Genomic DNA, 14,656 nt, shown 5'->3' with positions numbered 1-14,656 from the left:
CATGGGCATGGGAATCAGAGGACGTGGGTTCTAATCCCTGCTCTGCCGCTTGTCTGCTGTGTGAACGTGGGGAAGACACTTAACTCTTCTGTTCATTCAATAGTATTTATTTATTGAGCGCTTACTAGGTGCAGAGCACTGTACTAAGCGCTTGGAATGAACAAGTCGGCAACAGATAGAGACAGTCCCCGTTCTGTGCCTCAGTTACCTCCTCTATAAAATGGGGACTTAGATTGGGAACCCCACATGGGACAACCTGATTACCTTGCATCTACCCCGGTGCTTAGAACATTCATCCGTTCAATCGTATTAGCGCTTACTGTGTGCAGAGCACTGTACTAAGCCCTTGGAAAATACAATACAGCAATAAAGAGAGATTCGGCTCACAGTCTAGAGACCAGTGCTTGGCACATAATAAACACTTAAGAGAAGCAGCGGGGCTCAGTGGAAAGAGCACAGGCTTGGGTCTGTAAACCCGCCAATGGGCAGGGATTGTCTCTATCTGTTGCCGAATTGTCCATTCCAACCGCTTAGTACAGTGCTCTGCACATCGTAAGTGCTCAATTAATACTATTGAATGAGTGAATGAGTCAGAGGTCGTGGGTTCTAATCCCGGCTCTGCCACTTAGCAGCTGTGTGACTTTGGGCAAGTCACTTCACTTCTCTGGGCCTCCGTGACCTCATCTGGAAAATGGGGATTAGGACTGTGAGCCCCACGTGGGACAACCTAATTACCTTGTATCTACCCAGCGCTTAGAACAGTGCTCGGCACATAGTAAGCGCTCAGCAGATACCAAAATTATTATTAAACACTTAACAAATACCAATATGATTATTATTCTTATTAACAATAACAGACACAGTCCCTGCCCAGGCGGTCTTACAGTCTAGAGGAGGAGCTACCAGTCTCGGTTTTCAGGGCAGAAGTCAGCAGCCGGGGCCAGTGCAGAGTTCTGCCCCCATGAGGCGTCCACTAAATAATGGCCATGGCTTGATTCAAAAGCAGTAGGTGCTGGATCCGGAGTCCTGGTTTTGGCCCTGGCAAGTGGTGTCCTGGGTGGAGTCGTTGTGTCCGGGCGGTGATCTCCGCGGACTCCGAGGTGCCGGGGGAGGTTGGGCGGGGAACGTGTTGGTTCCGGATTCGTTGTCAGGAGTCCACTCGGAACGGCCGCCCCGTATCCGCCCCGGGGTCGTTCCTCCGGACCGGTGGCGCGGAGGCCCTTTGCGGTGAGTTGAACGCACAGCGGAGTGCAGGTGCGAAGCCGGGGCCCGGACAGCCGGGACTGCCAGCCTGCCCGCGGGGCTCGGGGAAACTCTCGCTTTCGGGAGAAGGAGGAGTTGGAGGAATAATAAGGATGGAACTGGGAAGCAGTCTGGCTTAGTCAGAGGTCATGGGTTCGAATCCCTGCTCGGCCACTTGTCAGCTGTGTGACTTTGGGCAAGTCACTTCTCCGTGCCTCAGTTACCTCATCTGTAAAATGGGGACTAAAACTGTGAGCCCCACGTGGGACAACCGGATTCCCCTGTGTCTACCCCAGCGCTTGGAGCAGTGCTCGGCACATAGTAAGCGCTTAACAAATACCAACAAATACCAACATTTTTATTATCCCGCCTCTGCCACTTGTCAGCTGTGTGACTGTGGGCAAGTCACTTCGCTTCTCTGTGCCTCAGTGACCTCATCTGGAAAATGGGGATTAAGACTGTGAGCCTCACGTGGGACAATCTGATTTCCCTGTATCTACCCCAGCGCTTAGAACAGTGCTCTGCACATAGTAAGCGCTTAACAAATACCAACATTATTATTATTATTATTAATAAACGCTTCTATGGGCCAGGCGGTGCTTTAAGCGCTAAGGTGGAGACAAGCAAATCGAGGGGATGATGATGGCATTTGGGGAGGGCTTACCATGTGCAAAGCACTGTTCTAAGCGCTGGAGAGGATACAAGATGATCAGGTGGTCCCACGTGGGGCTCACAGTCTTCATGCCCATTTTCCTGATGGGGTAACTGAGGCACAGAGAAGTGAAGTGACTGGCCCAAGGTCACACAGCAGACAGGTGGCAGAGCCGGGAAGAGAACCCACGACTTTCTGACTCCCAAGCCCGGGCTCGATCCACAACTCCATGATGAGGAAGGAGAGGGGAGCGGGAGGCAGGGGGTTCAGGAAGTAGCCCCGGGGGTCAAGACTGGGGCCGGGGCCGGGCCGGGCAGAGAAAGGGGCAGAAGCTGGGGCAGGAGCAGGCCTCCCCTCCATAATTATAATAATAATGGTGTTTGTTGAGCCCTTCCTATGTGCCAAGCACAGTTCTAAGCGCTGGGGTGATACAAGGTTATCAGGTTGCCCCAGATGGGGCTCACAGTCTTAATCCTCGTTTTACAGAAGAGGGAACTGAGGCACAGAGCAGTCGAGTGACTTGCCCAAGGTCACACAGCAGACAAGTGAAGGAGGCGGGACTAGAACCCACGTCCTCTGACTCCCTAGCCCAGGCTCTTGCCACTGAACCATAAATTCATTCAATAGTATTTATTGAGCGCTTACTATGTGCAGAGCACTGTACTAAGCGCTTGGAATGGACAATTCAGCAACAGATAGAGACAATCCCTGCCCAACGAGGGGCTCACGGTCTAATCGGGGGACAGACGGACAAAAACAAGACCACATAATCACGATAAATAGAATCGAGGGGGTGTACTCCTCATTAACAAAATAAATAGGGTAATAAAAATATGTCCAAATGAGCAGAGTGCTGAGGGGAAGGGAGAGGGGGAGGAACAGAGGGAAAGGGGGTTTAGCTGAGGGGAGGTGAAGGGGGGAAGGAGGAGGGAGCAGAGGGCGAAGGGGAGCCTGGAGGGAGCGGAGGGAAAAGGGGAGCTCAGTCTGGGAAGGCCTCTCGGAGGAGGTGAGCTCTCAGGAGGGCTTTGAAGAGGTGAAGAGAGTTAGTTTGGCGGAGGTGAGGAGGGAGGACATTGCAGGACGGCGGGAGGACGTGGGCCAGGGGTCGACGGCGGGATGGGCGAGAACGGGGGACGGTGAGGAGGTGGGCGGCAGAGGAGCGGAGCGTACGGGGTGGGCAGTGGAAAGAGAGATGGGAGGAGAGGTAGGAAGGGGCAAGATGATGGACAGCCTCGAAGTCTAGAGTGAGAAGTTTTTGTTTCGTGCGGAGGTCGATAGGCAACCACCGGAGGTTTTTAAGAAGGGGAGTGACAGGCCCAGACGTTTCTGCAGGAAGATGAGCCGGGCAACGGAATGAAGAATAGACTGGAGTGGGGAGAGACAGGAGGAAGGGAGATCGGAGAGAAGAAAGGGGGATCATAGAATCGAGGGGATGTACATCTCATTAACAGAATAAATAGGGCAGTAAATAATATTTACAAATGAGGACAGTGCTGAGGGGAGAGGAAAGAGGGGAGGAACGCTGCGTGCGTCCCAACCAGAGCGGCCCCGGCGGCCCAGGGGTACGGCTCGGGTCTCAATCAATTAATCGTATTTATTGAGCGCTTACTGTGTGCACAGCACGGTGCTAAACGCGGGCGTGGCTTAGTTAGAAGCAGCGTGGCTTAGTGGAAAAAGCACGGGTTTGGGAATCAGAGGTGGTGGGTTCTAATCCCGACTCCGCCGCTTGTCTGCTGTGTGACCTTGGGCAAGTCCCTTCACTCTCTGTGCCTCATTTACCTCATCTGTAAGTGGGGATTAAGACTGTGAGTCCCACGTGGGGCAACCTGATCACCTTATATCCTCTCCAGCGATTAGAACAGTGCTTTGCCCATAGTAAGTGCTTAACAAATACCATCGTTATTATTATTACATAGGAAGCGCTTAACAAATATCATTATTGTTACAACATAACAGAGTTGGTAGACACCTTCTCAGACCGCAACCAGTTTACGGTCCAGAGGGGCAGACAAGACGAGAATAGAAATAATTAAATCGTTGATATGGAGATAAGGGCTGTGGGCCTGAGGGAGGGGTTGAAAAAAGGCAGCAAATCCAAGGGCCGGGGAGACAAAGAAAGGAAGTGGGTTGAGAAGAAATAAGGGCGTAGTCAGCGAAAACGGCTTGGAAATGCGTCTTCCTCCTGAGAAAAAAGAGACAGAGCCCAACGGGCCAGGCCGGCTGACAGTGCAAGAGCCCGGGCTTTGGGAGGCAGAGGATGTGGGTTCTAATCCCGGCTCCGCCACTTGTCAGCTGTGTGACCTGGAGCAAGCCGCTTCACTTCTCTGTGCCTCAGTTCCCTCATCTGTAAAATGGGGTTGAAGAATGTGAGCCCCAGGTGGGACAACTGATGACCATGTATCTATCCCAGCGCTTAGAACAGTGCTTGGCACATAGTGCTTAACAAATACCATTATTATTATTATTATTAGCGGATTCGAGGGGGCAGGGGCACCCAATAGTGAGGTCTGGGGGATGGACTGGCCGGGCTTCTCTCCCTCCCCACTGGGTCGGACCCTTTCGGCCGGGAAGACTTGGGAAAGGCCAGCGGAGGGAGGGAGAAGGGGGGAAGAAAGGGGTCGGGGACGGAGAGGGAGAGAGGGGCCAGGGGCCGAAACTTCCAATGGGCACTGCGCTGGCCTCTCGTGGGTCTGTGCCCCCAGGACCGGGTAGGGGCACCTAGGCCTCAGCTGCCCCTCCTCCCTGCAAAGCCCTTCCACGCCTCTCCCTGCCCCTATCCCGGGCAGCTATCGTGGTGGGCAGAGTCACAGGCAGCTGGTACCCCCAGGACCCGCCCTGGCAGACACCCAAGAATGCACTAGGTGCCCTCGACAGCCAAGGCGGGGGAAACCTCTCACTCTGAACCCATTACCCTCTGACTCCCAGGAACCTGCTCTATCCACTATGCTGAAGGCTGTAACTGTGCGGGCTTCCTTTCCTTTTCAGGCCAGTGACCATGGCAGGACCGTCGCCTTGCCAGGTCCTCCCCTCTGTCCTGCTGCTCTCCCTATGGACGGCAGGGGTGTCCCCTGCAAGCCCGTGCAGGGTTTCGGGGGCCGTGGCGGACTGCAGTCACCTCAAGCTGACCCAGATCCCCCCAGACCTGCCACCGGACATCCGCATCCTGAACCTGACCCACAACCAGCTCAAGAGCCTGCCGGCCGCCAACTTCAGCCGCTACGCCCGCTTGGGCATCCTGGACGGGGGCTTCAACGACATCTCCAAGCTGGAGCCGGAACTATGCGCCTCCCTGCCACTGCTTCGCACCCTGAACCTACAGCACAACGAGCTGAGGCAGCCCTCCGGCCTCTGGTTCGCACACTGCTCTGGCCTGGCCCACCTCTACCTCATGTCTAACTCCATCCAGAAAGTCAAGGGTGACCCGTTCCTGGCACTCACGGTGAGACTGCCTCCTCCCCCGGGGACAGAGAGCGAAGGTCCCTCAACTAAGAGGATTCAATCCCATCATAGTACTCATTGAGCTCCTGCCGGATGCAGAGAGCTGTTCTGGCCGCCTACTGTGTGCGGTGCCTATGCTGGTCACTTACTGTGTGCGGACCACTGTGCTGGTCACTTCTGTGCAAAATACTGTGCTGGGCACTTGGTGTGTGCAGAGCACTATACTGAGTGCCTGCTGTGTGCAGAGGACTGTACCGAGTGCTGAAAGAGTGTAGAGAAGCAGCGGGGCTCAGTGAAAAGAGCCCGGGCTTGGGAGTCAGAGGTCATGGGTTTGAATCCCGGCTCCGCCACTTGTCACCTGGGTGACTGTGGGCAAATCGCTTCACTTCTCTGTGCCTCAGTTACCTCATCTGTAAAATGGGGATGAAGACTGTGAGCCTCACGTGGGACAACCTGATTACCCTGTATCTACCTCAGCGCTTAGAACAGTGCTCTGCACATAGTAACTGCGTAACAAATACCAACATTGTTATTATTATTATTAGAGAGCTGCACAGAGTGCTGGCTGAGGGCAGAGTACTAATAATAATAATGATGGTATTTGTTAAGCACTTACTATGTGCCAAGCACTGTTCTAAGCACTGGGGTAGATACAAGGTCATCAGGCCGTCCCACGTGGGGCTCACAGTCTTTAATCCGCATTTGCAGATGAGGGAACTGAGACACAGGGAAGTTAAGTGACTTGCCCAAGGTCACACAGCAGACAAGTGGCAGAGACGGGATTAGAACTGTTATGTGCAGAAGTCTGAACTGGGTGCTTGCAAATATAACTTTTTTTATGGTATTTGTTGGGCATTTACTATATGTCAGGCACTATACTAAGCGCTGAGGAAGATACAAGTTAATCAGGTTGGATATAGTCCTTGTCCCACATGGGGCTCATATTAATTCCCATTTTAATAATAATAATAATGATGTTGGTATTTGTTAAGCGCTTACTATGTGCAGAGCACTGTTCTAAGCACTGGGGTAGATACAGGATAATCAGGTTGTCCCACGTGAGGACAACCTCCATTTTACAGATGAGGTAAGTGAGGCACAGAGAAGTGAAGTGACTTACCCACAGTCACACAGCTGTCAAGTGGCACAATAGGGATTCGAACCCATGACCTCTGACTCCCAAGCCCAGACTCTTTCCACTGAGCCACGCTGCTTCTCAAGATACAGCTGAGGTATCTGAGGCACAGAGAAGTGAAGTGACTTGCCCAAGGTCACACAGTTAAAAGTGGTGGAGGCGGGATTAGAACGCAGGTCCTTCTAACCCCCAGGCCTGTGCTCTATCCACTCAGCCAGACCCAGGCAAGAAGATGCCAGTGGTTGGGGCTGGGTTGCTTCACCCTTCACCTGGACCACTGTTCCTGCTTTCCTCTCCCAAGTGAAGGGGAAATACAGGGGACAGAAGGAGTTTGAAAAAAAAATCATTCAGACTTTCTCTTACTGCCATTCTAGACTGTATGCTCACTGTGGACAGGAGAGTCTCTGCCAACTCTTTGGGGGGGGGGGTTATAGTATTTGTTATGCACTTAATATGTGTCAAATACTGTTCTAAGCCTTGGGGTAAATGCAAGTTAACTGGGTTGGACACAAATCCTGTCCTGTATGGGGCTCACAGTCTAAGTAGGAGGGAGAACAGAACTGAAGAACAGAAAAGTTAAGTGACTTGCCCAAGGTCACAAAGCAAGCAATTGGCAGAACTGAGATTAGAACCCAAGCCTTCTGACTCCCAGACCTGTGTTCTTTCCACTAGGACATGCTGTCTCTCTAACCTTGGTTTTCTACGGTGATTTTTTTTTGCTAAAGTGCTCTCACAATAATTTGTTCATTTCAGCCCTTACAACAACCCTGTAAGGTAGAGAGAAGGCAGGTATTATATTGTTGTGTTGTACTCTTCCAGAGTAAGCCCTCAGTAAATACCACTGATGACTGATTATTCCTATGGATCTAAAACCTCTAGGGGTCAACGAAGTGGCTGGACTATTCATGAAATAACTCCTCCTTTATTTATCCCCCACCAGAACTTGAATATACTGGACCTCTCCCACAACCACCTGTCATCTGCGAAATTAGGAACCCGCACCCAGCTGAGAAACCTCCAACAGCTTCTGCTGTCCAGCAACAAAATCGACATTCTGAAGGAGGACGACCTGGAGTTCCTTGCCAATTCTTCCTTAAGCAAGCTGGACCTTTCCTCGAATCAGCTGAAAGTGGTGAGTGGCCAAAGTATCCTCAGGGAGGTCACTGAAGCTCTCCTTCTGCCTTTGTGTGGGACCCCCAGCTGAGCTCTTAGTCTCCCCAGAAAGAGAACAGCACCTTTGTCTGGCTAGCAGAGGGCAGAGGGAACTCTCGCATTTCCTTCATCAGGCAGCCCTCTCCACCACCCATCTGTGAATTGGTTGTTCCCCCTGACCTAAATCCCCCATATTACACCCGAACGCCATTGGGTTTTGGCCTTTTCTCCACAGTGATGGAGCATATTACCTACCGTCTTCTGGGAACAACCTCCTCTCCACGTGCAACCTTTGCTCAGCTTTCCTGCCTCCACAGTCAACAGCAATGCTCCAATCTTCCCTCTTAGGTCCTATTTTCTGACTCCGTGCTAGTCAGAATGCAAGTCCCTGAGCCATGGCCAGCTCAGATCAGTCCCAGAGTCCATCCTGATCAGAATTCTCTCTCTGAATGGGGTACCAGAGTGATTGGAGGACCCATGTCCCAGTTGCCTTCCTGGAAACTCACCCTCATGGCTAAGGATGGACCATCCAACACCCCTGACTCCCTCCCCTCCACTGCTGGCTCCCCAACAGTGACCCAACATAAACCCTCCAGCAGCCCTGGATCTCCCCTCACCAAACCTGATATTCATTCATTCATTCATTCAATCATATTTACTGAGAGCTTACTGTGTGCAGAACACTGTACTAAGCACTTGGGAAAGTACAATACAGTAATAAGAGAGAGACAATCCCTGTCCACAACGAGCTCACAGTCTAGAAGAGGGGAGACAGACATCAATACAAGTAAACAGATGCGACATAAACAAATAAAACTACAGATATTTGCCTAAGTGCTGTGGGCTGGGGAGTGGGGGAAGAGCAGTGGGAGAGAATCAGGGTGACGTGGAAAGGAGTGGGAGATGAGGAAAAGCGGGGGTTAGTCTGGGAAGGCCTCTTGGAGGAGATATGCCCTCAGTAAGGCTTTGAAGCAGGGGAGTGCATTATCTGGCAGATATGAGGAGAGAGGACGTTCCAGGCCAGAGATAGGACCTGGGCCAGGGGTCAGTGGAGAGACAGGTGAGATGGAGGCACAATGAGAAGTGTGTATGAGAATGAGTAACACCAGAAGAGAAAAGTATGTGGGCTGGGTTGGCTAGGACGGGACAGTTACCCAACACAGCCCATCCAAAAAACCCTGATTCTCTCTTCTCCCTCCCTGACTCTCCTCCAGTGATCTAGCATGGACCATCCAACACCCCTGACCCTCCCTTTTCCATCCCTGACTCCCTCCAGTGACACAGTACAGACCATCCAAACCACTATGACTCTCTCCTCTCCATCCCTGACTCTCCTTACAGTGTCCCAGCAGACCATTCAAAAAACCCCTGACTCTAGCCTTTCGACCCCTCCCTTACTCTCCCTCATGTGACCCAGCATGAACCATCCAACACCCCGACCCTACCTTCTTAATCCCTGACTCTTCTCCCTCCCCTGCTGACTCCCCCCAATGACCCAGCCGAGTGACACCTCTGACTCTCCCAAGGTGCACGGCCCCTTGTGGGGACCGACTCCCTGTGCCCATGCCACAGCTAGGGCAGAAGATTATTAAAACCTACCCACTGCAAGAGTCGGATACAGTGCCCAGCTAAGCATCCTACCCACCGTCAACTCTTAGCGGCACCATTGACCCAATCACCTCTCCTCCTCCTCTTCCTCCTTCTCTCTCCTCCTCGTCACTTTCTCCTCCTCCTCTTCCCCCCAGTTTTCTCCTGGCTGCTTCCGAGCCATAGGGCAACTGACCAGCCTGTGGCTGAACAACATGCCACTGGGGCCCAAACTCACAGAGCAGTTGTGCGCCGAGCTGTCCGGGACGCACCTCCAGAGCCTTGCCCTAAGCAACACGGAACTCCAGCGCACCACCAACACCACCTTCCAGGGCCTGGCCTCCACCAACCTCACCTCCCTCGACCTGTCCCTCAACAGCCTGACTGTCATCGCTCCCAACTCCTTCGCCTGGCTCCCGCACCTGGAGACCCTCAAGCTGGAGAGCAACAGTCTGGTCCGCCTGCAGGCATTCTCGTTCTCTGGCCTGTCTGGCCTCCGGCACCTGAGTCTCAGAGCCGCCTTTGGGTGGTCCCACTGGCAGGGGAAGCCTGGCCCGGTGGTCGAGGATGGCGCCTTCGCAGGGCTGCGATGCCTGGAGGTCCTGTCGCTGGAGCAGAACAACCTGCGCGAGGTGACGCCCGGCACCTTCTTGGGTTTGGTCAGCCTGAAGCACCTCAGCCTATCCGGCTGCCATCAGGGCCTGCAGACATTGACCAACCGGACCTTCGCCTCTCTGGCCGCCTCGCCCCTGCTCCTGCTGAACCTCTCGCGGGCCAAGGTCGAGACCGTTGAGGCCGGCGCCTTCTCCCAGCTGGGGCGGCTGCGGGTGCTGGACCTGGGTGTGAATGAGCTGCGGCAATGGCTCTCAGGCTATGAGTGGGTTGGTCTGGCCCAGCTGGAGGAGCTCTACCTGTCCTACAACCCACAGGTGGGGATGAGCAGCTCGGCGTTCGCCTTGGTGCCCGGCCTACGGCGGCTCTTATTACGCCGGGTGGGCTGCGGCAGCCTGGCTCTGGCCACGTCACCCTTCCGCCTACTGCGGAACCTGACTGTGCTGGACCTGAGCAACAACAACATCGCCGGCGTCAGCGCCGACCTGCTGGAGGGGCTGGACCGCCTGGAGGTCCTGGACCTGCAGCACAACAACCTGGCTCGCTTGTGGAAGGCAGTCAATCCCGGCGGGCCCGTCCTCTTCCTGCGGGGCCTGTCCAGCCTGCGCACCCTTCAGCTGGAGTCCAACGGGCTGGACGAGGTGCCCGTCGGGGCCTTCCGTGGTCTGGTGGCCCTCCGGACCCTGGACCTGGGCCTCAACAACCTGAACCTGCTGCCAGCCGGGCTGTTCGCTGACCTGGCCAGCTTGCGCTCGCTCAACTTGCAAAAGAACCTGCTCACGACGGTGCCCAGAGAGGTGTTCGGACCAGTCTTCCGCAACTTGAGCACTTTGGACCTGCGCTTCAACCCGTTCGACTGCACGTGCGCCAGCATCGCCTGGTTTGTGGCCTGGTTGAACAGCACGAGAGCCACCATCCCCGAGCTGCACACCCAATACCTCTGCAACACGCCGCCGCAGGCCCACGGCTCGCTCATGGTGCACTTCGACGACGCGCCCTGCAAGGACAGTGCCCCCTTTGACATGTTCTTCATGGTTAGTGCCAGCGCTCTGTTCCTCTTCACCTCTGGCGTCCTGCTCGCTCGCTTCCAGGGCTGGCGGCTCACGTTCTACTGGCACGTGGTTGGGGAGCGGGTCCTGGGCAGGTGGAGGGCCGGCTGTGCCCCTGGCCAACCTGACTTTGCCGCCTACGTGATCCACGCCCAGCAGGACTCCCGCTGGGTCTGGAAGAATTTTGCCTCTCTGGAGGAGCAGGATCCAGCCCTGCGCTTCTGCCTGGAGGAGCGGGACTTGGAGGCCGGCCGGCCCGAACTCGAGGCCATCGTCAGCGGCATGAGGCGGAGCCGGAAGATCATCTTCGTGGTGACGCAGCACCTCCTGGAGGATCCCCTGTGCAGAAGGTGAGCATTGCCTGGGTGGCATGGGGGTATGGAGGTCGGTGCTACTTAGGGGAGGGGTCCATGGGTCGTGAGTCATACAGAGGGATATATCCAGGCAATGGGACACGGTCAGACCATGGGATGCCTAGGGGGACATACCCGGGTCCAAGAAATGTGAGGGGGACATACCCAGCCTATGGGACATGTAGGGGGCCATACCCAGCCTAAGGATCATGCAGGGTGATGTTCCTTGGACATGGTCAAGGAATGTGCAAGGGGACATACTCAGACCACGGGATGTGGAGGGAGACCTACTCGGGGCCAAGGAATGTGCAAGGGGATATACCCAGACCATGGGACATGCAGGGCAACATATTCAGTGGCCATGGGACATTCAGGGGTACATACCCAGGGTCAAGGAATGTCCAGGGGGACCTACTGACATACCCAGGGCCAGGGAATATGCTGGAGGATATACCTAAACCATAGGGCACACGGGGGGACTATCCAAGCCATGGGGCCTGCAGTGTAATAGTCATTCATTCATTCATTCATTCATTCATTCGTATTTATTGAGCACTTACTATGTGCAAAGCACTGTACTAAGCACTTGGAATGTACAATTTGGCAACAGATAAAGACAATCCCTGCCCAATAACGGGCTCACAGTCTAAACGGGGGAGACAGCAAAGCAAAACAGAACAAAACAAAACAAGTAGTCTGTCGTAGACATCATCAAGATAAATAGAATCATAGATATATGCACATCATTAACGAAATAGAGTAATAAATAGCATATACAAATATGCACAGTGCTGAGGGGAGGGAAAGGGGGAAGAGCAGAGGGCAGGAGGAGGGGAAATGGGGAAGGGAGGAGGAGCAGAAAGAAAGGGGGGCTCAGTCTGGGAAGACCTCCTGGAGGAGGTGATCTTTCAGTAGGGCTTTGAAGAGGGGAAGAGAGTTAGTTTGGCAGACGTGAGGAGGAAGGGCATTCCAGCGCAGCGGTAGGATGTGCGCCAGGGGTCGACGGCAGGATAGGCGCGAACGGGGGACCGTGAGGATGTGAGCGGCAGAGGGGCGGAATGTATGGGATGGGCAGTAGAAAGAGAGAAGGGAGGTGAGGTGGGAGGGAGCAAGGTGATGGAGAGCTTTGAAGCCAAGAGTGAGGAGTTTTTGTTACATGCGAAGGTTAATAGGCAACCACTGGAGGTTTTTGAGGAGGGGAGTGACATGCCCAGAGCCTTTCTGTAAGAAGATGATCCGGGCAGCGGAATGAAGAATAGACTGGAGTGGGGAGAGACAGGAGGAAGGGAGATCAGAGAGGAGGCTGACACAATAATCCAGTCTGGATATTACGAGAGTTTGTACCAGCACGGTAGCAGTTTGAATGGAGAGGAAAGGGCAGATCTTGGCGATTTTGTGAAAGTGTAATATGCCCAGAGGTTTTGGGACACGCAGGGGGATGTACCCATGTCTGTAATGTTGAGGCCAGTTACATGTACTTAAGGGCTGAGGGTGACTATTGGGTGGACGAGAGATTCCAGTGAGCCTGTCTCACGGCAGCTTCAAGGTGCACCACGCGGTCCATCAAGCCATCGAGCAGAACCTGGACTCCATCGTCCTGGTCTTCCTGCAGGACATCCCAGACTACCGGCTGAACCACGCCCTGGGCCTGCGCAGAGGCATGTTCCGCTCCCACTGTGTCCTGCACTGGCCGGCCTACCGGGAGCGCCTCTGTGTCTTCCACCAGAAGCTCAAGGCTGCGCTTGGGGCCCCCAACACAATGCCCTGACCGACCCCCAGCTCTCTGGCCAGGCTGGGGCCAAGCGAGACGGGTCCTGGGCCCGGCCGCCCAGTGGAGGTTGGAGCCTGCCAGACCCCGGGCAGCCGGGCTGCGGCCGTGTGCCAGGAACAGGGGTGTTGGGTAACATCTCACACCCGCTGCAAGGCTGCTGATGGACACACAATAGGGAGAAAGACCAAGCTTCTTCTCAACAAGAGGTAGCGTGTAAGTAATTAGAGGACATGGCCGTGGCTCTTTCCCTGAACTCCGCTGTCCCGGCGGCTGGAGCAGATGGCATCTGTTAAGTATTACTCCCCAGCAGGCAGCGATAAACAGGGTTGAAGGAATAATCCCACCTCTCAGGTTTGCCCCCACAGAAACCTCTCACACTCAGGGCCTCCAGGGCTCCTGCAGCGTGACTGACTCTTGGCCCCTTGTGCCCGTTTCCTCCCCAACGACTCTCCAGAACCCTCAGTGCCTTCCCCCAGCTCCCTGTGCCCCTCCACATCGAGTCACGGCTTCTTGCTGTCTGCTTCAGGCTCTCAACCAACATAGCCCATCTCACCAATGCCCCTCTTCACCTGCTTCTCCTCAGTTTGCTTTCTTCATCCTCGCTAAGCCCACCTTCTAGCGGTACCCTGCTGTCCACTCTCCTACCCCTATCCCTTTGCTCACACCTGTTCCTCCTCTCCTGGCCTGGAACTCCTTCCCTCCCCAACTTCGCCAGACTCGAGTCATCTCCATATTCAAAGCCCTCTGGAAAAATCCTACTTCCTACATCGATTCTTTCCTTATTAATTCCCCTGCATCCCAGGTCACATAAACCCATCAGCCAACTCTAGCACTTATAAATTTATCAATTCCAATCCTCAGCATTTATGTGTACATGTTTATTCAATTATTCATTTGCTTATTTATTCTGATGACTTTGTTTAGGAATACCAATCAGTCAATGTATTTATTGAATGCTTAATGTGAGCAGAGCACTCTACTAAGCACTTCGGAGACAACAATAAAGCAGGGGTGGTAAACACATTACTTTCCCAGAAGGAGTTTACAGTCAGTCTAAAAAGGGAGACAGGCATTGAAATGTATTTCTGATATGTAATCTTCAGAGCCTTATTAAGGTCACATCTCCTCCAAGAGGCCTTCTCGGATTAAGCCTTCTTTTCCCCGACTCCCTCTCCTTCGGTGTCATCAACCCACTTGGATCAGTACCCTTAGGGCACTTCTTCACATTCATCCCACCCTCATCCCCACACCACTTATGTACATATCCATAATTTATTTCTATTAATGTCTGTCTCCCTCTTAGACTGTAAATTCATTGTGGGTAGAGAATGAGTCTTCGAACTCTGTTGTACTCTCCCTAGGCACTAGTACTAGCACACAGCAAGCACTCAATAGATACCACTGATTGATTGATATGTACATAAGTGCTGTGGACTGAGGGTGGGTTGACTATTAAGTGCTTAAGCTTGTTATGGGCAGGGAACATACCTACTAGTTCTATTGTATTGTACTCTCCCAACTGCTTAGTACAGTGCTCTGCACATAGTAAGTGCTCAATAAATGTGATTGATTGATTGATTGATTAAAGGGCAGAGGTCCAAGTACACAGGCGGCACAGACGGGAGAGGGAGTAGGGGATATGAGGGCTTAGTTGGGGAAGGACTC

At 53.7% G+C, this 14,656-nt stretch overlaps 1 protein-coding gene across 2 annotated transcripts; it reads left to right on the top strand.

Annotated features, from left to right (window-relative positions):
- The first annotated feature begins 966 nt into the window (after positions 1-966).
- On the top strand, positions 967-14,014 carry TLR3 (toll like receptor 3). 2 transcript variants are annotated; one of them, XM_029076701.2, is made up of 5 exons: positions 967-1,227; positions 4,880-5,333; positions 7,408-7,599; positions 9,365-11,217; positions 12,833-12,950. In XM_029076701.2, the coding sequence occupies exons 2-5, from the start codon at positions 4,890-4,892 to the stop codon at positions 12,852-12,854; spliced, it is 2,511 nt and encodes an 836-aa protein (XP_028932534.1). In that variant the 5' UTR covers positions 967-1,227; positions 4,880-4,889; the 3' UTR covers positions 12,855-12,950. The 2 variants fall into 2 exon arrangements, with proteins under 2 accessions (XP_028932534.1, XP_028932533.1); XM_029076700.2 differs by having other exon boundaries at positions 968-1,227; positions 12,760-14,014.
- The last annotated feature ends 642 nt before the right edge of the window (positions 14,015-14,656 follow it).

Source organism: Ornithorhynchus anatinus, chromosome 12 (assembly GCF_004115215.2).
Source record: "Ornithorhynchus anatinus isolate Pmale09 chromosome 12, mOrnAna1.pri.v4, whole genome shotgun sequence".
Lineage (NCBI taxonomy): Eukaryota > Metazoa > Chordata > Mammalia > Monotremata > Ornithorhynchidae > Ornithorhynchus > Ornithorhynchus anatinus.
Note: the sequence above shows the minus strand (reverse complement) of the source record. Positions and strands in the feature narration are given on the sequence as shown.

Bases quoted from the DNA above. Each gene is read 5' to 3' on its own strand.
- TLR3 (XM_029076700.2), top strand. From the start codon at position 4,890: ATGGCAGGACCGTCGCCTTGCCAGGTCCTCCCCTCTGTCCTGCTGCTC. The intron at 5,334-7,407 runs GTGAGACTGCCT...ATCCCCCACCAG, and splicing joins ACCCGTTCCTGGCACTCACG to AACTTGAATATACTGGACCT. The intron at 11,218-12,759 runs GTGAGCATTGCC...GTCTCACGGCAG, and splicing joins GAGGATCCCCTGTGCAGAAG to CTTCAAGGTGCACCACGCGG.